The following is a 22,299-nucleotide window of genomic DNA, read 5'->3' on the forward strand; positions in this document are numbered from 1 at the left end:
TTTAGTTGTACCAGTCATTAAAATGAACAAGAAATTAAAGAAAACAAGGGTGGTCTAATAATTTTTTCCATGACTGTATATTTAGAATATTTAAAACCTGAGTAGGTCATTCTGCGTAACGAGTACTTTTACTTTTGATACGTAACGTACATTTTGATGCTGATACTTTTGTACTTTTACCTCAGTAAGTTTTTGAGTGCAGGACTTTAACTTGTAGTGGAGTAATTTCAGTGTGGTATCAGTACTTTTACTTAAGTAAGAGATCTGAATACTTCTTCCACCACTGTTAGACAGCTGGTGATATGAGTCATCACCAGTTACTTCACGTCCACTTACAAGAATACATTTAACTTTGATGCTGTTCCTGGAATAAATGCTTCATTGAGAGTTTCTTTTATTTATGTGTTTATTTGTCTGTGTCCGGTATGTGGCATATGATGGGACTGTTCGGACCTGTCTCTCTGCCCGGCCTGTGCTGCAGATTCACACAACTCTATATAAACACCCAGATCTCTCTCACTCACTCAGCCACTGAAATAAATGACGACTCACATTACTGTGGATAAGATGTCCCAGTGTGGGAGCCGAGGACAGTTTGAATGTCTCTGTCCAGTATCATTATGAAACAGAAATAGTCCTCACACATTCCTGATGTTGAGCAGGTTCCTGCCTGGACAAGAACTAAATATTTAACAATGAAGAAAGGAAAGCATGCACGGTGACTTAATACATTCCAGGACATTTCTTCCCCTGATGAAGTCTTTAACTATGACATTACTGTTTTTAGTGTTTGTGCATTTTCCCTTTTTAATTTGATCAAATCTGTCAGAGAGCATGACAGGAAATGTGCGGAGAGGGACAGAGGTGATGACTTGCAGCAGAGGTCTCCAGTTTGATTAAAACTGAGGATGTTGCGATTACACGGCTTTCATCTTAGACCCCGAAACCAGGCCACCAGCAAAATTGAATGGTTGAAAATCAATGATTGATTTCAATCCTTGTGAAATATATGTGGACAAACTTTGGTCTCATAAGAGCAAAAATCAGTAATAAAAACGAAACAGATTGGAAAGAAAAACAAAGTATTTGCTACTGTACACTCACTCAAAAAACATCGCTGCTTCTTGGTATTTATATAACTACTGTAGCCCCCCCCCCCCCCCCTTAGGCCAATGAAGTATCCTCACAAATATTCATTCTGAGTAATACCATGTATACAAAATGCCTGAGAAATATGTGAAGCACAATAAGCATAACTCATGTGATCTGGCCGAACTTCAAAGCGTCCACTGCCTCTAAATAAGCACGAAAAGAATCCATTTCCTGTGTTTACGTCTGCATTTTTTATCTTAAAAAAAAAAGCAAACAAAAAACAAAAAACACTGATATACAGATTCCCTACTGGATTACACAAACTACTTCAAATGGTTTTCCTGCTGCCCACAGAGAGATGGGCTGAGGGACAGATATGGATCATTATCATGTATTCCTCACAATCTAAGCTTATTATTCTATTCAAAGCATTTTTTTAAAAGGTGAAACTATGGGGTTGGTATTGTAATAATAAGCAAAGGGCTAACACTAGGTTAACAGCACATATCTGAATCAGCCGTGACAATGTTAAGACAAAAATTTAATTCTAAATCAACTTCATAATCTATAAACATAACAACAAGTGCTGTGTCTGCATCACAAGTGTCACCCGGGACGGTTTCTGTGGTGTTGTGAGCTTCTTGCAGCACGTTTGTCTAAAAGCTGTGCATGTGTTGATGTTTCTTTATTTGCATCTAAAATTTGCAGTGTATTCTCCGGGCCACCGTACCAGTCAAACTGATGTGTGCAGGTAATCCTCCACCTGGACATTCAAATCATAGGATGTACAGTCATGGAAAAAAAATATTAGACCATTGTTTTCTTCAAATTATTGTTCATTTTAATGCCTGATACAACTAAAGCTACATTTGTTTGGACAAATATAATGATAACAACAAAAATAGCTCATAAGAGTTTATTTTAAGAGCTGATATCTAGCCATTTTCCATGCTTTTTTTTTTGTGATAATAACCAAAGTCATTATCAAGAAAACCATGGAAAATGTCTAGATATCAGCTCTTAAATAAAACTCTTATGAGCTATTTTTGTTGTTATCATTATATTTGTCCAAACAAATGTAGCTTTAGTTGTATCAGGCATTAAAATGAACAAGAAATTAGAGATAACGAGGGTCTAATATTTTTTTCCATGATTGTATGTGCGTCCTGTGCACTTTCTACTCTATTAAACTGATGATCTGTGTCTCCAGTCATATGAAATGCACCCTTTTCTGTTTCATATCAGTGCAGTGAACACAAAGCATATCTGGCAGCATTTCTTTCACACCTAAAGTTTCTGTTTCTGTTGAACGTGAAAATCAATCAATCAGCCGACAGGGATCATTTAAATCACAGTCAGGAGCCTTACAGCTCAGTTCATCATGCCCACAGTGACTCCTGTCACAACCCCAACAGAGTCTCATTCTGTAGCACTTCCCAAATGATTTAAATCGTGTTAGCTCAACTTTTTGGGATACTTACAATCTTCACCAACAGAGCATACAGAGGCAGACTTATACTGTAAGTCCATATTGTTCACTACCTGTGAATCCTCCTGCCGTGCCTGATAACAGGACACATCAGGGGAAGTAGGAGTCGTCAACGTGACTTTTTAACCACCTGGAACATTCTTAAATACTGATGGATCATTTTCGGATGCTGAGTCAGCGTTGAGTCAAGGTCGGGGGAATGAACGCTGCATTTTGGCCAAATTAAATGCATCAGCTAAATTCCTATCGACTGCATGGGCACTCTTCTGTATCCGACGTTTGTCAGAAAAGTCTTCAGACTAAAACTTCAGCAAGTTTTACCACCTCAGCGTTCTCAGTGTTAGAAATCTTTGCTTCACTGCACGCAGGTGTTTGATCCTGGTCTGTGATTACAACTGTTTCGAGAGAAAGTGATTGATGATGTAATGTGAGCACAGATTTTTTTTTCTATTATAAAGTAAAAGTGTTTTAAAAATTAAGTCCTCTGCCCACTGACCCGCTGTCTTCTCCTTGGCCTTGTTTAGTTTTTGCAGGTTTTTACATTATAACTTGTGATTATAACTCTACAGAAAGTAGAGGTGTGAATCAGCAGAGGCCCCATGATACGATTTAATCCCGATACTTGAGTTACGAAACGATGCAATTGCAACTTAAGCATTTTGTGATATGGTGAGTATTGTGATATATTGCGATTTAACTGTTTAACTGCATTCTGTGTCCACAAAATTAAATTCAATCAAGAATTGTTTTGTCAAATAAGAGAAAAGTCTCAGTCTATTCATCTCACTTCAGTCATTTTATTTCTTCACAATGAGAGTCAAACCCACAGACTGACCAACAAAGTATTCAGTTAAACTGAACTGAATTGGTATCAAACATGTATGGACAACAACAACTGCAGCGTTTTATCAAACTTTCCTCAACTTTAAGCTTCACTGCTTTGAATTTTTTCGAATGAAGCATAAAGAAAGCCTAACTTTGCGTTATTTCAACAACTTCCCAACACGATATCCTGATGCACATGCTGCCTATAGATTCCTTAGATCTTCTAGTTTCATATGATACCAGTATCTCCAGTATATTTCTGTGAAGTAAGTGAGCCCGCTTAACAAAAACAGCAAAAATACTGATAACCCGTCGGAACCCTAAATATCGATACTTGGCAGCCATAAATCGATATAATATTGCAATGCAAAATATTGCGGTACTATGCTGTATCGATTTTTTTCCCCTCCTTCTAGCAGAAAGTATGGCTTGTTTTTCTTTTATTCATTGAGATGCACAACTTTATAATTCTCAGTGCAAAACTCACATTGTTATCTCTTTGCATGTGCCATATTAGTAAAAAATATTTTGAAAAATTAATAAAACTAGTCTTTTTACATGTGCATTCTTCTTTCCAGCAGAGAGGACTCCCACGCTAACATCTGCATCATATCAGTCTGATGAGCAGCTGTTTTCAGCCTGCATTCACTGAGAATGACAACAGCTCTCGTGCCCTGACCAGGAAACACAGACAGACATCTTAACTATTCCATAATGTGGAGGAAAATTCAATTGTGCAGTAAATGAATTAGCGCTGACGCAGAAGTTGTATGGTAATGAAGAGTCCCCTTGTTAAAACAGAGAGATTCCTATAAATGTTTAGATTCTTCCACATTAAGAGAGAAACAATCTAACTGATACATGTCACCATGAAACTTCCCCAATTGACAACTTATGGTGAATTTAGGAGACGCAAATAGACAAGTGTAGTAAAATAAACACCTTCATGTGTATTTTGGAGGTTTTCTTCCCACTGAAAGAAGGCATGTTATCGAGGAAAAATAGCCCAAAATCAAATATTCAAAAATATTCATCTTTTTTTTTTTTTTATGGTTTTCCTTCGGTTCTGAGTTACATCTATACATCTTGTAAATCAAATGTCAGGTATTATTTTATGAAACTAGCTAAATTAATGAATTAGCATCATGAAGGCACTATATCTTTACTGTGTTTGTTACTGTGTTTCCTTTTGTGTCTAAAGACCCATTTGAAAGGGAGACGGTTCATCTCAGGGTGTTTACGCTTCACTGTCATAAATGCCTATTTTTACAATTTGACTGAATATCAGATCACTTCAGGTCACCCATAAACATGTGGTATCTCTTTTGAGTATTTGTCGTGTGAATAATTTACTATTCCTGTGCTATTTATAACTTGCAAATCTGCAGCATGAAAAGAGAAAAGGTCCCAAATTCTATCTTTTGTCAGACGGGGCTTTACTTTTCTAGAGTAAATGGGTGTACCTAATAGATACAATGTACCTTTTAGCCTAAAAGCTGCACCTTTAGACTAAAAGGTAGAAAGAGAGTCACAAAAGTTTTCTCTTTCTTTTTCTGAGTTCAACATCTTGTGGCTACCTCAACACACCCGGTGACACCCGAGTACAAGCACAAACCAAATGACACCGAGGTCGAACATAAACACAGGCTGAGCAGAGCTACTGTACATGACCACTGAGGCACCGAGGCGGCCAGACGGTATATTTAGTAGCTTCACAGGGATCAGCAAATCTGAGCTAGCGGAAGGCAAACACTAATCATGACGGCCTTGATCAGCAGGACGATTTGAAGGTGGCTGTAAAGTAGCAGTCAGGAGGCAGCGAAGCCTGTGTTTAAGTCATTAAAAACACGTCAGGGAATTATGAATGAGCCCAGACTTTAAGCTCATCTTTAAACTAAAGCGCGAGTGAGTTGACATGTCTGCGCCGCGTGTGTGCGAGGTGTGTTATTATATCAGAGTGTGGCTTAGCTTTCACTGACACACTCATCTCATCTGTAATTAGCTCACAGCTGCTTAATGTAACTCACACCGGAAGATTTCATGACAAACAACCAGAAACGACCACTTAGATACAGGAAAAACAGAGCGACTACACTCTGCCATGCTCATCAGACCTAACATCAAAAAATATGTCATAAAATCTTTAAATAAAACTGTGCAGACACATACAGAGTAGGGCTATTTCCATTATCAATTAATCTGTCAATTATTTTCCAGAGCATTCGATAAATAGTTTGGTTCATAAAAAAAAAAATACTGAAAAATATCCATGTCCAGGTGACATCTTTAAATGTTTTGTTCTGTCAGTCCAAAGACAAAAAATATTAGTTTAATATGATATAAAACAGAGACAGGTAAAATGTATTTTTGATATATATATTTATGATTTAATTTTTTTTTCTTTTGGACATCCCATAATAGGGTGTTTTTTCTGTCATTTATGGACAAACTATACAACAAATATCCATCAACAGACAATGATAAAGTAATTTCCAGCATTTCTTTATATGGCATTTTTGGCATTAAAAATTACTTTTAGGATAAACAAATATATGCAGAACTATTAGAAAACATTTGATGCACTGAATCTCAAAACAAGGCTGGATGTATGTTTTTCTCAGGGAGTAAAAATTAACAGTTTGCAGTTGTTCACACCCATCAGCTTTAAACACTTTAGACAGCTGCCTCACAGCTTCACAAGCTCACACAACCTGTCAACTCAAAGGTAATGTCACTGAAAAAAGTTCTTTGGGACATGTTGCTACGGTCCTAAATGCAGATGCTGACTAGTTCCTACCCAAAGTGATATAAATGGCTCAATGTAAAGGCAAGCTGATGATTTGTAGTTTTGCAAACAGAGCTGTTGACCTGACTGTTGTGTATTTCCATTGAATCACCGGGACGAGACAAGACGTCTTTCTGCTGGGAGAAAAAAGGATGCTCTGTGTAACCTGGTCGACACAGGAACAAATACCCAAACATTGAGGTCACTCCCAAAACAGGAATAGTCGGGTTAATGGACCCTGGTTTCAACGACATGGCAAATATGCAGAATACAGGGCGGGAAAATCACAGTCACACACACACACACACACACACACACAGTGTCCTGCCAAATCAAACCTACAGGAGAGCTGGGCGGGCAATTTAAAAATTCTGCTCCATACATAAAACATCCTCCCTGTCAGTGAGTGCCAAACAAAATCTACTTCATGTGCAACCGTGCACACCCTCTGAACAACACAAACATTCAGAAACTTCAGTAACAGATTCTCAGCAGACCAAAGTCACAGAACATTTAAATCCATAGAATCCACAGCACTGATTTCTAACATCACCTCCCTGATGCTGCGGCATGGTCTCTCCTCCTGCGTGACTCACATGCCAGTAAAGGGGGATCCAGGAAGGAGGCAGATACAGTGGCTGGTTTGTGAAATCTGCCTCAACGCTTGGTAACCTGAGACCTTCACTTCAAGTCAAAACACTCCAGCAGAGAGCAGCAGCCAGTGGGAGCTATGGGAGCTATGCTGTACTTGTACACAGTCACAGTACATGCATGTTTCAACATAAAAGAGTGCTTCTCAGGGCGTAATAAATAAATGACTGTAGTACTATTTAAAAAGGAGACAGTGTCACGTCTAACGTGTTACAAGGTGCTTCTACATGAATAAATGAGGGCTGAGGGCTGCTAGTTTATTTCAATGACTTGATTAACCATTCAAATAAACACTAGATGTCATTTAATCAAAAAACAATAACAAAAACAGAAATTGTTGATGCTATGAAGTCGTGTGGGATCATGGGAGTTGTTGCCGTCACCACGATGTCACCTTGAAACTTTAAAATGTCAGAAAAAAAGTGGAAAACGGTGTGAGGTGACATCATCAGATTACTTCTTCTGTCTGATCAACAGTTCAAACCTGAGAGACATTTACTGCACAACATATATAAGATAGAGAAAATTAAATCAACTGATTTTCTGTTATTAAACTAATTCATTAATTGACTTCTTGTTTCAGCATAAAAGGTCAATACTTTTTCCAAGTCTCTTTCTAAAGTAGAAGTAACATAAAGCACCTCACCCTGTCATCTCACAGGGAGGCGTATGACATGAAAATGATGGATTACCCGCCCAACACCAGGAAGCTGAAACGGCATGGACATCTAACACCTTTAGACAGTTTGGTGTTCACGGAAATACAAGATCAGGATGTGACAGAAGAATGCCAAAACTTTGTGTTAGCAAAATTAAATCAAAACCAAGTGTCTAACAGCCCTTAGTAACAGATATTGTATAACAAGTAGAGGAGAGATACCATTTAAGATTTAATTTAGCAACATCTACATATTTTCATTTAAACTTTGATGTCTCTTTAATGTGAAATTCTAATTCAAAGTTGAGAGTCATATCTTAAAACAGACTGACTCCTGTGTTAATTAAGACACAGCAGGATGGAAATAAAAGCATCTCACAGCAGACAAACAGAGCAGATTGTCATATTACCATCTTCCTTTGTGCAGGCTTTCATTCCCATTCATTACAACAGCAGCGGCGTCTGAAATAATCCAAAAGCAGTGATAATAATCTACAGAGCTGCTGCTCCTGCTCGGTGGCTGTTGCTGGACCAAAATGAAATCCATTCTGCTCAGACGCTCGTTCTCAGCCGAGTGAGTGAGGACAAGTTTAAGCCAGCTGGATGAACATTCATCAAGTCTTAAGCGGAGCTGCACTTAGTCTTTGATTTGTTTTCCTCTCCCCTTCTCCCCGTGTCTCTGATTTACAGTGCTCTCTCTGCTTTCTGTCTCTGCGCCTCTGTCTCTCTTTGTTTGCTCTCTCCCTCTCACAGCACCTCGAGTGTCGGGCGCTATGTTTGTCTGAGAGGGGCAGCGTGACCAAACATGAGGAGAGGTGAGAGAGCGAGAGAGAGAGAGAGCAAGAGAGAAACAACCCTCAGTAAATCCAAGTGCTGCAAGGTTTTAGGTTTTTCTCTGTGGCACCTTCCATTATGCACATGCTCACACACTGACAGTCATAACAGGGTCATTAATAACCTAAAATAGGATGCCAACAAGGAACATGATCCTCCTTGATACCAACAAGCCGTGTGTGTGTGTGTGTGTGTGTGAAGAGGAGTCTGTAATTAACAGCTCATTCAAATTTTCTTTTCATTTAACTTACAAACTGCACTCATGATGAGAACTGTGTTTATTAGTTGAAAACACAAATGATAAAACACACATTATTCTTACACGCTTCCATGGTGAAAAAACAATCCAGGAACGGAGAAAATCCTGGATGAACTGAAGTAAATGGGGGCTGGAGGTCCAGGCCTATACTCAGTATTTCCTTCAATTTCTTTAAAAGCTCACTATTTACTCTAATGTAGGCACACAACTCATCCATGCCAGTCTGGATTCTTGTATTGGATAATACTGCGCGAGCTGTCAGAATTCGTAAATTATGCACTGTGAAAAAAGGAATAAAAAACGATTGCAATTATTTGCAAATCCTTAATGACCTACATTCAATTGAATACAGTACAAACACAAGATATTTCATGTTCATACTTAGAAACTTTACTTTTTTTTGTAATATACACTCATTCTGAATTTGACTTGATTCTGTTCTTATTTTATGTCTTACACAGTGTCCCATTTTGTTGCAGTCAGTGTTTTAGTTCAATTCAACAAGAACTTTCACCACATCTGGCAATAATTCAAGCTAAATATGAGTGAGTAATTGATATAAATATAATTGAAATTTCAATACTGGTTTAAAAGTACAGGTGAGAGCAAAAGTAAACTGAATTATAAAATGAATAAATATGTGCATGTAAAGTCAAACTCTGTAACTGCACAGAATACAATAGAATATCTGTTTAAGTTGATGGTCTGATTGATAAGGACAGATGCTGTCACCAAAGTTTCTGTATGCTGTGGGGGAAATTACAATTGTGAATATACAATTGTAATACACTCTAAGATTCTGTTTCTTGTTGCTTCATGCCTAAGCTTTCTTGAAAACTCTCAGATCAGGAGGGAACCAGTCGCCCCCGAGGGCTAACAAGCGGCACAATTTCAAATTGTTTGATATGCTCAATGCTATAAGTGTGGCAGCAACACCACCATCCACCACTGCTTCTCTCTTCCTGTCACAAGACCATTGTGAGGACAAACTGAGAAGTGGATCTGATGATAGTAATCTGCCCTGAAGGAAAGTACAACACAAACATAATAAAAAAATCAGGAGAAGCACTCTCAGAAGACAAGAAGTGATGGCTACATCACTTAATCATGTTAATTATGGAGAGGTAAAGTTTCCTTATCCTGAGTAAAGTTTTAGGATATTCTGGTGATGAGAGAAGGAGACGCTTGAAGGGGAGAGGTGAAGACATGAGGTGGGGTGGTTCAAAGAGATGAAGCCATGCTGCTGAGTGAAACATCACACTGACTGAAGCTGCTGTGAAAAAGTATGTTTGACCTGTTCATGTCAAAGTGAAGACAAGAGCCCCTTTTAAAGTGCCGTTTCATGCTGGGACATTTACGGCTCTGTAACGTCTCGCCTTCACTATGATTGGCCCGAAGCGGGATGCCGGGATCAAATGAATCCACCTGTAGTCACAGAGGCGGAAAATTGGTGAGACTTTTGGAAGCAGGACCACTATGAACGGGCCATAACGGCAAGGCGGAATATTTGATGCTGCGCGTGACGTCTAACAAACAACTCCCACTTGGTCCAACAGTCATCCAATCACAGTTCAGCTGCACAACAACTGCGGCCGCCATCGCTAACTGGGCATAGCGTCCATCGCTTAGTAAACAAACCGGCATGCTAACTGTACATGCGGCGTCCGCCACTGATCGCAAACAAACCGGCATCGTTGACTGTGCTAACACAGAGTGTCCGGTGCTTGTTGTAAACAAACGGAGGTCGCTAACTGAACACATCCTGCTGCAGCACATAGACACTGTACTGCTACAGAGCTAACTGTGCAGCCTGTTAGCACTGTGCTACTGTGCAGCACTGCTGCTGCTCTGTTGCACGTCATTATCTTCTCCTCTCATCACGCTTTCGTGGAATCACTATGAATGCGCTAAGGCGAAAATCCGGCACAGATCTTTCCGACAATATCAGGACATTTGACCACACTATGAAAGGGGCTAAAGAGTGGCAGAGAGAGGTAGACATTTAGAGTCGTGTTTGTAGCCACCTGGTCACTCTCCTTTTAGCACACCTGAAGGAAATAGCTGCCAAACACTTCACCATTTACCAGCATGTTGCTAAATTTGCTGCTGTTTTATGACAAGCATCAGGTGTAGGTGTGGATGGGGGGCGGGGCGGGGCTGTTTAAATCATGATGCTGAGCCCAGAGGTCGATGGCTGTCAGCACTGTCCATAAGCCCAACCCTAATGTATTCCATGTAATATAAATATATTGATTATTCACATACAGCTTTATTATGTCTCCCAATGCATTAATACATTATAAAATACTATATATAGTCCTTTTCATAGTATATTGCAGTATTTTTGTGAAAGTTGGCAATGTCAAAATCCCTTTTGAACTATATTCAGTTGAATGCAGTACAGTAAGGCAAGATATTTGATTAATTAAAATCATATAAGTAAGCCAGCTGCTGCAGCTCTCTCGCTTGATACTGGCCCAATTTAAAAAATTGTTATCTCTATTAATCGCTAAGATCACATAACATGTCAAAATAGGATCCAGGTCGTTCTTGTATCAGAACTTTAAGAATTTCACAGTGTGATTTCCATTCATGAAATTGTTATATTTTGGTCTCGAAAAAATTTCTTGTTCAGTTGTATAAAAAGACACTCTAAGGATTGGCTCATTTTGAATGCATCTTGCTAAATAAACTAGCTAGCTAGTGCTATCTAGTAACTTTGCGTCCTTCTCACCAGCTCTCACAAACTCAAAGCTTCAAAACAGTGGGTAAAATCACCGTAACTACATCCACTTCTTTTACACAGTATTTGTCCAAAACCAAAAAGACATTGATAATATAAAAACGCTAAAATCCTCATGTTTGATTATCTAGAAACACCAGATTATTCGTCATTTTAGCTGTTAAAAAAAAATCAACTACCTAACTAATTAATCATTTAATTGCTTCATCACAAATGGGCACCAAAACTAGGATATCATGACGTCTAATTTGAACTTGCCCTAACTGTGTGCATGCCTACTGGTGGGATGCGATGTTAAGGAAACATGAAATGTTTGTTAACCGACAAGTGAACAACTACATCGTAATGTATCTGGGAGTAGCGTGCCCTCTGCCTCGACTTCTGCAGTTGAGAACAAGCCCCAGGACAAACATGTGTGTTGATGATGTTGTTGTCATCATCATATGCTGGAGCTATCATTGTTGTCCTCATGTTGTCCCCATCTCTCTCTCTGGTCCTCCTCCAGGCTGTTAATGCACTGACTGGGTGACAAGGCAAATGTGCAACAGCCACAAAGGGGACACACGAAGAGAAAGATGGAGAATGGGAGGAAAAAGTGGCAGGGAGTGGGGGTGGGAGGGAGAAAAATTGATGGTGTGTGTGTGTGTGTGTGTGTGTGTGTGTGTGTGTGTGTGTGTCAGCATGTCTGTGGTATTAAGCTTGAGCAGAGCGAGCATGTCCTCGCCAGAGGAGAGAAGCTGTTGATTCAACTGGTCGCAGCCAAGGCCTTGTCGCCCTTGTCCTCATCCCTCTCCCTCTCCCTCTCTCACAAAATCCCCTTCATACCCATCTTGCAAAATCCCCTCCTTACTCAGTCTCGCTCTCTCTGCATTTCGCTCATACATATTATAAACAGGACATTTTACTTAATCCCAAATCTTTGCCCCTCATCCTTTGGTTCTTTGTCAGGGAGTCATTGTAAATTATAATCTGCACAGAATCAGATAAACGTGTAACCAAAATAAATCCATCAAATTCTCTATGTGTGTCCATAGACATGAAATGTTCACCAAAGCAAAGATTAACAGCTGCTTTCACTGTGACATCCAGAAAGGACACGGGTTGTGTGAGGTTCAGACAAAGATCATTAGTGGAATAAAAAAGAATTGTGGAAATCACTCCTGAAGCTTTCTCATGTTGTAATGCATTTTTTAAATTTAATTCAAATTTCTCCAAAATATAGTTCTGTATGATAACTACTGTTATACAGTTGTTGAAAAAACATTACAGACAGATTTCTCAGTCAAATTAGAAACAATTTTCCAACAAATTTTTTAGATCATTTTTTACAACCTAAATACCAGGTTGATGTTTAGGAAAAATCTGTCACTTAAATGTAACAATTTAAGAATTGAATCTTAGTCATTTGCAGAGTGTTACTTAGTCCCAGCACTCACTGTGCTGCACTGCACTGCAAAGCACCTTGGAAAGCCTTTTCAAGTCCAATTATGCAACACATACTATAAAAGTATTTGCAGGTATTTGGTTTGTATCGGCGGTCTCCCCTGTCATCTTTTTATTTATCCCACTGTGAATATCTTTCCAATATTAACAGACATTTCGAAACAGCTAATAAAACATGTCTGTCCATCTGAATGTAACACTGGCTTTACTGTATCTGGAATCTGTTAGACTTGTGTCAGAGCGGTTTTAAAAAGGTGTCTGCATGCTCATGAGTCGGTGTGCTTCGTTACAATCGCCCTAATGGAACGGAGTGTTTAGAAGCTGCTAATCCCAGACAGTGATGGAAACAAACGCACCTCGAGCCTTGGCCTTCTATTTTTGCCTCCAGCATCCTCAGCACTTCAAGCATGCATCGTCCCGAACTCTGGCTTAGGCAGCTAGCACCTCATTAGCATTCTGCAGAGCAGTTAACATAGCTGGGGATGCATTTCCTCCAGTGAACAAGCCGGAGTCAAAGCTGGGCTGCACAGGAAGTTCATACAATCATGACATTTTTTATGAGCAAATTGGCAGCTTCAGTGTTTTCTTGAACTTATTTACGGAGTACTTGGGATGCAGGCATGTTTCTGGTGGTAAACAAAACAGGCTTGACTCCAAGAGCTTGAACCAAATAAAGAGGGAACATTTCAAAAAGACAGACAGCAAACACCACAGCTGGTCCTTTATCAGAAGCTAAACCATCAAGCAATTATTGACATTATATTTCCCTTCCTTTTCTACTTCCTTTCTCTTTGTGAAAGAGTGTACTATGCTTCTACACTCTAATAAATGCAAAATATCAACTTAACCTACAGGAAGACATGTGAAATTGCCATTCTGTGTTGAGATATTTGTCTTACAAAGAAAGTCTGACTAAACAACTTAGAACAGATGCAACTCCAAACTCAGAAAGCTGCAACGAATCTGACTTTTTTCAGCAACAGGTCCATTTTCTGCCCAGATATATGGTGTTGGCCGTGTGTTAGTGAAAGCTCTTGTTGTTCTACAAGAAGGCATAATTAAAGACGGTACACATTTCAGTATCAGTATCCTTGTGCAGTCATTGTGAAACTGTCTAGAGAAAATGAGAAAAAAAGATCTGAAAAGAATTTGGCTTGAAGTCAGAGAGAGAAAAACCCAACAACAACCACAAACTTTTCGTTCCTGGCTGTTTGTGTTTCCTGATCTGTAATCAGTGGTCAGCGGACAAGGAAGAGCTGGCAAACAACCCTGTAGTTTCTCTGCTACAGAAGTGCACTTAGCCGCGTCCACATTGGTTTTCACCCAAACAGCAAACACCACAGCCAGTCCTCCCAGTGCAATCCAATGTGCAAGATGCAGAACCAGTAACAACCACTAGAGGCTGGTCCCCAAGAAGATCTCTATGTGGATGTCAAAGGTTAAATTTCTTTCCATAAGTCAATTTAGATCTCAATAGCTCGTTTCCATTTTCTTTGTTGCAATTTTAAAACAGCTGTGCCATCAAGGCTTCAGAGGAGCATATTTTAATGTGTGTTTACCTTGACTGGCAGGTGTCTGAACCCTTTAACACTCAGCTGTTGTGACCACCTGCTCATCCCGCCTCACCTCCATTCAGGCTCCATGCTGTGACATTAAAGCTCAAAGTTAAGAACAGCTACACTATAAGTGACCTGGTACAGAACCTATACATGCACTGACCCACTTTGCAAAGGTGCAGACAGGCACGGCAGGAATGTCATCATTATGGTCGTGACACCCATGTGACACACAAAACTGTTCAGTATTCAACTGGGTGCTAATATTAAACCACACTGATGCTAAACCCAGTATGGGCACAAGAATGAGCTGCAGAAAAACTCAAAACAGTCGGGGTCTTTTAACGGACTGACCCAGAAGATCTAGGCTGCGTGATTCAACACTTGCTTCACAGCGACAGCTCTGGGCTGAGAGAGATGAATCGACCCAGTGGGGGAGTGAAGAGAGGCGTCTATTTTGGCCGTCCAACTGACTGCGTGACCCCTCACCACCTCCTCCGGAGTTGACCCTGTCGGTCATAAATCACCATGAGCTGTTTGGGTCACTCTGAATGAACCGTGAGGCTGGCTGGACAGTTTTAAACATATTGTTCTCACAGAGATGTGTGTGTGTGTGTGTGTGTGTGTGTGTGTGTGTGTGTGTGTGTGTGTGTGACACTGAAAAACGATGCCTACAGTAGCCGTAAGGACAAACAAAATAAACAGGCAGGAATGACAGGAAACTGGGACTTTTATTTTCTGATTAATAAGAATAAAAACAACCTACAATCATGGAAAAAAATATTAGACCATTGTAATCTTGAATTTCTTGTTCATTTAATGCTTGGTACAACTAAAGGTGCATTTGTTTGGACAAATATAATGATGACAACAAAAATAGCTCATAAGAGTTTGATTTAAGCGCTGATATGGTTTTCTTGATAATGACTTTGGTTATTATCAAGAAAACTATGGAAAATGTCTAGATATCAGCTCTTAAATTAAACTGTTAAGAGTTATTTTTGTTGTTATCATTATATTTTTCCAAACAAATGTACCTTTAGTTGTACCAGTCATTAAAATGAACAAGAAAGTGAAGAAAACAAGGGTGGTCTAATATTTTTTTTCCATGACTGTATAGTGAGTATACCAGTCAATATAAAAATGCTACAGTAAATTAATGACCAACTTCTGTCATCTCTATGAAAAGCAGTCAGTCCATAGCTTTGACCCCATTTTGGCCTGTTGTCGATTCCCTTATGGACATTTATGTTTGAATCATTCAGTGCATGTTCCTGTGGCTGGTTGTAACGCTGTGACTTATAATAATAATATAAGTCACATGTAACACTGACCTTAAATGTCAATTACAACAGGCCTGCAGAAAAAGTCGGTCACATCACAAACAAACTGCAGCAGGAGAGTCAATGCACACTTCCCTGCAGTGTATTTTCTTCTGGTTTCTCTAATAAAGAAGTATTAAGTGTTTACAGACATGCTAGCAGCTCTGTGAGACTGTACTTGCTGCTCACTTACTGTACTAATACTGTGTGGCATGTTTAGTTCACCTTGAGTCAAGATGACTGAAATAGATCCTGTGGTCAACAAGAAAGCAATTCAGTTGTTTGGAAACACTTTGGTTTTAAAGAGTCACACATATGACACATACATATGACACATACATATACATATACACATACACATATGACAAGTACGACCTACTACGTGTTTTTTAAAAAGGTTTAATATGCGCATCCTGTTAAAGTCAATGAGAAATCATGTTCCATAGTCCTCATCTCAGTATTGTCCAGTGAACCTCATGTTGACACTAGAGAGTCATTATCTATAAACCATGAAAAGATGTGCACAATATTGTTCCTGTCCCCCCTAGACATTAAGATAATTCAAAGAATAAGCGAAAAGTTTGACCTGCTGGCAGTGTTAGAGGAAAGGTCAGGGTCACCAAAGACATTACAATTCACTCTCAGAGCACCATGAATATCTGTACCGAATTTCATGACTGAATGACATGAATTTCATCTATTCATCTCACTTCAGTCTTTTTATTTCTCCACAATGAGAGTCAAACCCACAGACTGACCAAGAAAGTATTCAGTCAAACTAAACTGAACTGATATCAAACATGTATGGACGACGTCAACTGCAGCATTTTATCAAACTTTCAACAACTTTAAGCTTCACTGCTCTGAATTTTTTTTTTAATGAAATATAAAAAAAGCCTACCTTTGCAGCATTATTTCCACAACTTCCCGACACAATATCCTGACGCACATGCATATAGATTCATTACATCTTCTAGTTTCATATGATACCAGTATCTCCAGTCCTAAAAGTTGCCTCCGAAAAGAAACAAAACGACAAAAGTATTGCTGGCCCGCCAGCAGTCGGAGCACTAAATATCGATACTTTGCGGCCATCAATTGATATGAAATTGCCAAGCAAAATATTGCGTTACTATGCTGTATTGATTTTTTTCCCACCTCTGGTCTCTTGACACACCAAGTTGCACCAAAGGTTGGTGAATCTACCACAGCAACATTAGAGCACAGTCCAACTTACGCTTTTGAATCTCCACTAACTTGAATGGGCTGAAGTAATTGACTTATATGATTACATGCAGGGTAAAAAAAAAAAAAGGGCTCGAGACCAGGAAGTTGCAATTACACAGTTTGGCCTCTATGACAAATTGGCTTCAAAGCCTGGGGCTGTTCATCGGGGCTTTCCTGTTTCTGGCATGGAACTTGTGGGTTAGTGAGAGATTTCATGCAGCCCGAGTCAGACCGTCCTCACAGGGTGAGCTTAATACAGTAATTAACCTGATCAATTTCCACAGTTAATATAGTTAAACAAGAGTGAGTGACACGTGGCATCGCCTCGTCTTTACAGTTTGTGCAGGTACGAGGGGCGAATCAATGAAGTGTCAGTGGAGATTGTGTTATACACAGTGGATATCAAGCTGTCAATATTTAGAGATATATGGGACTCCCACTGCTGGTGGTCTGCCCTGCAAACTTGGGGCCACTTTCCAATGCTCCTCTCTGTCTAGACGAGAACACACACACACACACACACACACACACACACACACACACACACACACACACACACACACACTTAAAGGCTATAATTTATCTTAGGGGAGCTGTTCAAAGATCAGAAATAGCATAAAAACCTCAAAATATAGGTTCTTTAATTTTTTCTCCACTGTAAGTATCCTCAGTAACTTTCCACAATCACTAGTATGGAGGCAATCCTCTAAAAACTCTCAAATCTCTCAAGATCTCTAGAGGTCATCATAATGTTTCTTGAGTCTGCACAACAATAATATAAGTGCATCTAATATAAATCCACATACCTAATTTAAAATAAAATAGGAGAAACATTTAGTCAAACAACTGGAAAATATATAATAGATTTTTAACAAAAGTCACACACATACACACAGAAGCTTAAACACAGGAGACAGGTGATGCTGACCACACACAAATAGACTCAAATCCTTGAGATAAGCAGGATGGGTTAAGTGCAGGCCGTGGGGGGTGGGGGTGGGGGAGAGAACCTTAAAACAAGCCCGAGAACAGCATCTAGAGGCCAGCGAGTACACCTGCATTCAGAGGAGACAAACAAACCTCCCCAGCAGCTGGTTAAACAACACACACATGAAAAAAAAACCTCCAGCCTCTTATTTATAACCTCGCCCACACAGCAGAGGAGAAGGCCCGCAGCAGAGAAGACGCAGCCACGCAGACAGACAGTAACAGCTGGTTACAGGAGGGAAGCTAAAGAGTTCAGGTCACACAGGAGGAACACCGAGCGGAAGGTTTGGAAAAACACAGAGGGAGTATGTAGGGCTTTTTCCATTATGAACGCTAATAATCGCTTGTTTTCTTTACTCATTGTTTAGCTTCTAATAAAGAAAATAATGACAAATGTCCACCACAAGTACCCTATGCCCAAAGTGATTAACATTACCAACAAATTCTATTTACAATTGCAGTATTTTTCTTTAAAAGGAAAAAAAAATTGTCATATTTGGGAAGCTGAAATAAACAATTCTTCATTTCAATTCAGCTGTGTACAACTCAATGAATTATCTTATCTACACGGACCAAATATGATGATAATCATATTTAATTAATAATCAAAATTTGCATCTTCCATCAGTTATTTTAACTATCACTCGTACTTATTGCTCCAAGTCTTGTCTTGTCTTTTATTTCCAAGCATTTATGATATTTGTGTCAAAAATATCTATAAAAAATTAAACAGAAAATACAAATTAAGTTTAGATATTGCCACTGCTACTGATTTCACTGCAAGTTGAATAAGTTAGTAATTTCTATATCTTATAATTCACCTCAAACTAAAATGACTGTCTGTCCATGCAAAGTGTTTTGGCAGAGCTGCAGAACGATGTGACAAGAAATTATTTACACTCATGACACTGATAAATAATCATGCAATTTTTGGGGAAAAATAATCAAAGCTTGCAGATGTAGTCATGTGATGGAGCATAATAGTACAGGTTTTTAGTGACAAAACTCTCCAAATGGAATATCACCACATGTAATGAAGAATATCAAATATCAGCCCTCTGAAGAGGAGTCAGTCACACTGTCTTGCGTGTGTGTGTGTGTGTGTGTGTGTGTGTGTCATCACATCATCAGTCTTAAGTTTATGTAACTGACCGCCTGCAGAGAAAATAGTTGAGAAGATTATCACCTCCTTGTTGGCTTCTGATAAAAAGGACATCTGCATGAATCAATTCTATTAAAGTGAAACACAATCCTGTAGCTGCTGATGTGTGTTTTAAAACAAAACATAAATTAGACATTATTAATATAAACTCTGGCATACAGACTTGTTGATGATACAGCGTAATAGAGTTGTGTGATAGAACCTGATAACAGTTTAATCTCCAGCAGTAACATACTGCAGTACATGCATTTATTATAATGGAGGCGTGTGCAGCTCCAGTTTCAGCACTTTCATGCCTCTTTCCAGTGATGTGAGCACATTTACGCACAGCTTTAGATCTCAAAGTGCATTGAGACTGCAGAGAAGACAACCCATGACATTATGAGTCCTCCAAACAGTGACTTTTAGATGAAAATCGCTTTCGTTCTGCAGTTAAATCTTAATTAGTGCGACTCCCTAGAGGGCAAACAGTGCTGGCTCAGCTTGACACCATCATGCGACAAGTCAATTAGTCACTACTGTGCCAACTTTAAACACAAAGCATTGCGTTAAAACTTCACTACTCCGTCTGCGGTTTAGCATTTAAGATGAAATCACATAACAGATCAGTTACGTACTTAAATACCTTCAATGTTGATCAAGCATTAGCACATTATTGATAAAATTGGTGATGAATGTTCTACCTTGCGCGTCGCTCCTCATGGCCGGACTGTGTCAGAGCAGGGACATGTTCCTGTAGCAGCAGCAGCAGCTCCCGGCGTCTGTCTGCGTCTATGTGTCCACCTGGAGGTGTGGAGGACGTCCTGTCCAGCCCTGTCTTTCGGGTCGTTGGTTCAGCGTCCTCCCGGTGCCGCAGAGTCTCCAGACTGACATCCACCTGGCAGCTGGAGCGCGCAGCGAGGAGCGGGGAGCGGAAATCAATGCGCGCTGAGGGAGCGCAAATCAGCGTTCACCACGCAGCGAGTGGGTGGCAAGTCAATGAAACCAAACAGGGGAAACAAATTTCTGGATGTTGAGCATCACGTGTCCACTCGATCACGAAGGATCAATCACTCAATTAATCAAATTTAACGCTGTACTTTAGAGTGGTGGACTACATCAGAAGTAACACCACAGTGTGAAATACTCCGTTACAAAACCTTTCTCAAGTGAAAGTACATAAATATTAATAGCAAAGCAGACCCGACGTATCAAAAGTAAAAGTACACAATGTGCAGAGTGGACCATTTCCCAATATTATATATTGGATAACTGGATTGTATTATTGATGCATTACTGTTGCTAATATGATATGCAAAGTAACCAAGTATAAAGTTGCCTAAAATGTTAATACTCAAGTAGAGTAGGCTACAAGTACCTCAAATTGTCCAGTTTTTATGTTTATGTGATTAGTTACATTCCAACAATGCACCCTCTAACATGCAATAAATAATTTTACATGATAGCTAAAGGGAAGGATATTGTTTTCTTTACCAAAGATTAAATGTGCGTTATCTCAATATTGATCCTGCATTAATGAACTGGTGCTTTATTCTTTTTTTCTTGCTGTGTCAATTTAAACTAGGCCTACATTTAGATCACAAAAAGGATGATAAATATTAAAATCAAATAATCAAAGAGAGAATGTGTATTCATTACAGAAAATCCAAACATATTAGGAAAAGCAAGGTTAAAAAACAATACTAACGTTCTCATGAGGCAGAACATTCTAATAGACTAAGTCAACAACATCAGTTTAGGTTAATATCTAATGTGTAAAAGCTTAATCTTGAATTTATTAAAAACTTGAATATGTGAACATCAGAGAAATAAAATTATGTCATATTTCCTAAATAAAGCTGTACAGTAAGTATGGGAAAAGCACAGCCCTTTTCTATCTATCACACTATCCAGAAACAAATTACATTTTCCAAGCACACACACATACACACAGACACACAGACACACACAGACTCACACACACAGACAAACACACACACACACACACACACACACACACACACACAGATTACAGAATGATGATGCTCCTCATGCCGCTGCTGTTTACATCACTGCTTCCTTTCTCGTGGGAACGATGAATAGCAGCTTATAATAATATAAGAGGCTCAAAGGAAGTGCCTTTTCAGGATGAGATAATTTTATCATCGTCATCGTTTCAACAGAATTTGATAAATGTGCGGGATGACAATCTTCATACAGAGAACACACTTTCAGGGTTTGCGAATCCTACTCTTCTTCTTTTAAAATATATTATTATTATTATTATTATTATATATAAATATTTTTATACACTTCTCAACACTACAAGTCCATTATCAAGTAAATCAGTGTAAAGAGGAAGCTACTTTACCAGCAGCTTGACATCTCTTTACAGTATCTGTGCTGCACTGACGATTAATTTGTTTCAACGTTTTACTTAAATTTTCCAATATCAACAGCTAACTTGATCTTCATGTCGTAATTGTCGTAATTTGAAACTCCCTTTCAAAACATAGCTTGAAAATTAATTTCCTGTTGGGGTCAGAGGTTGTAATAACAACAGAGAGCGTCCAACATAGGCTACATGCAGCTCACCAGCAGTGACTGATAAAAACCACATCGCAGTTTTCTGGGGAGTTAACAGTTAACAGGGTAAACAGTTCAGATACAGATATATAGCCTACTGAAATATGAGTATATGTTTATGTCAGCATTTTGAGTGTTTCTTATTATTGAGGACAAAATGAGAAAAAAAGAAAGAGAATGACTCGATATATAAATTAATCTGCTATTCCATTTCCCCAAAAATTATATTATAAATAATTGTTGGCATGCCTTGATAAAATGGATACCTTTGTATTAATTCCCCTATATGCTTCTTCATTTATTTATTTCCTATTGGATTTCCCCTTTCATTTTTTTTTATTTTAAAATTCATTAATTTATACATTTTTCATATTTTTAAATATGTTTCTTATATATGTTTCTTTCCCATTGCGTTTCCCGCTATTCATTAACATTATATCATATCAATTAAATAATATCTAAATTAATTTTTAATTTTAATTTCAGTACATTTAATGACATATTAATCATTTTCAGTCAGTCATTAATCAATCATTTATTTATTGATTTTACATTTTGACAGCTTCCGCCTTTATGTGCTGAAACCATGGCTGAAACTGAGAAAGACATCACATCAATTGACCGTTGGCAAAAGCTCCACCCCCTTAGTTACTGTTGCTATGTCCGGCAAGTTTCCAGGACCGTCAGCAGCCATGGAGCGA

General features: G+C 38.9%; 1 protein-coding gene across 1 annotated transcript in view; it reads right to left on the bottom strand.

The window, feature by feature from the left end:
* Positions 1-22,299, bottom strand: part of LOC131971529 (uncharacterized) — a 51,481-nt gene that overhangs the window by 25,929 nt on the left and 3,253 nt on the right. The window contains exon 2 of the mRNA XM_059333036.1: positions 19,722-19,917. Within this exon, the coding sequence (XP_059189019.1) occupies positions 19,722-19,917 (196 nt within the window). The remainder of the gene's footprint in view (positions 1-19,721; positions 19,918-22,299) is intronic.

This window comes from Centropristis striata, chromosome 5 (genome assembly GCF_030273125.1).
Source record: "Centropristis striata isolate RG_2023a ecotype Rhode Island chromosome 5, C.striata_1.0, whole genome shotgun sequence".
Lineage (NCBI taxonomy): Eukaryota > Metazoa > Chordata > Actinopteri > Perciformes > Serranidae > Centropristis > Centropristis striata.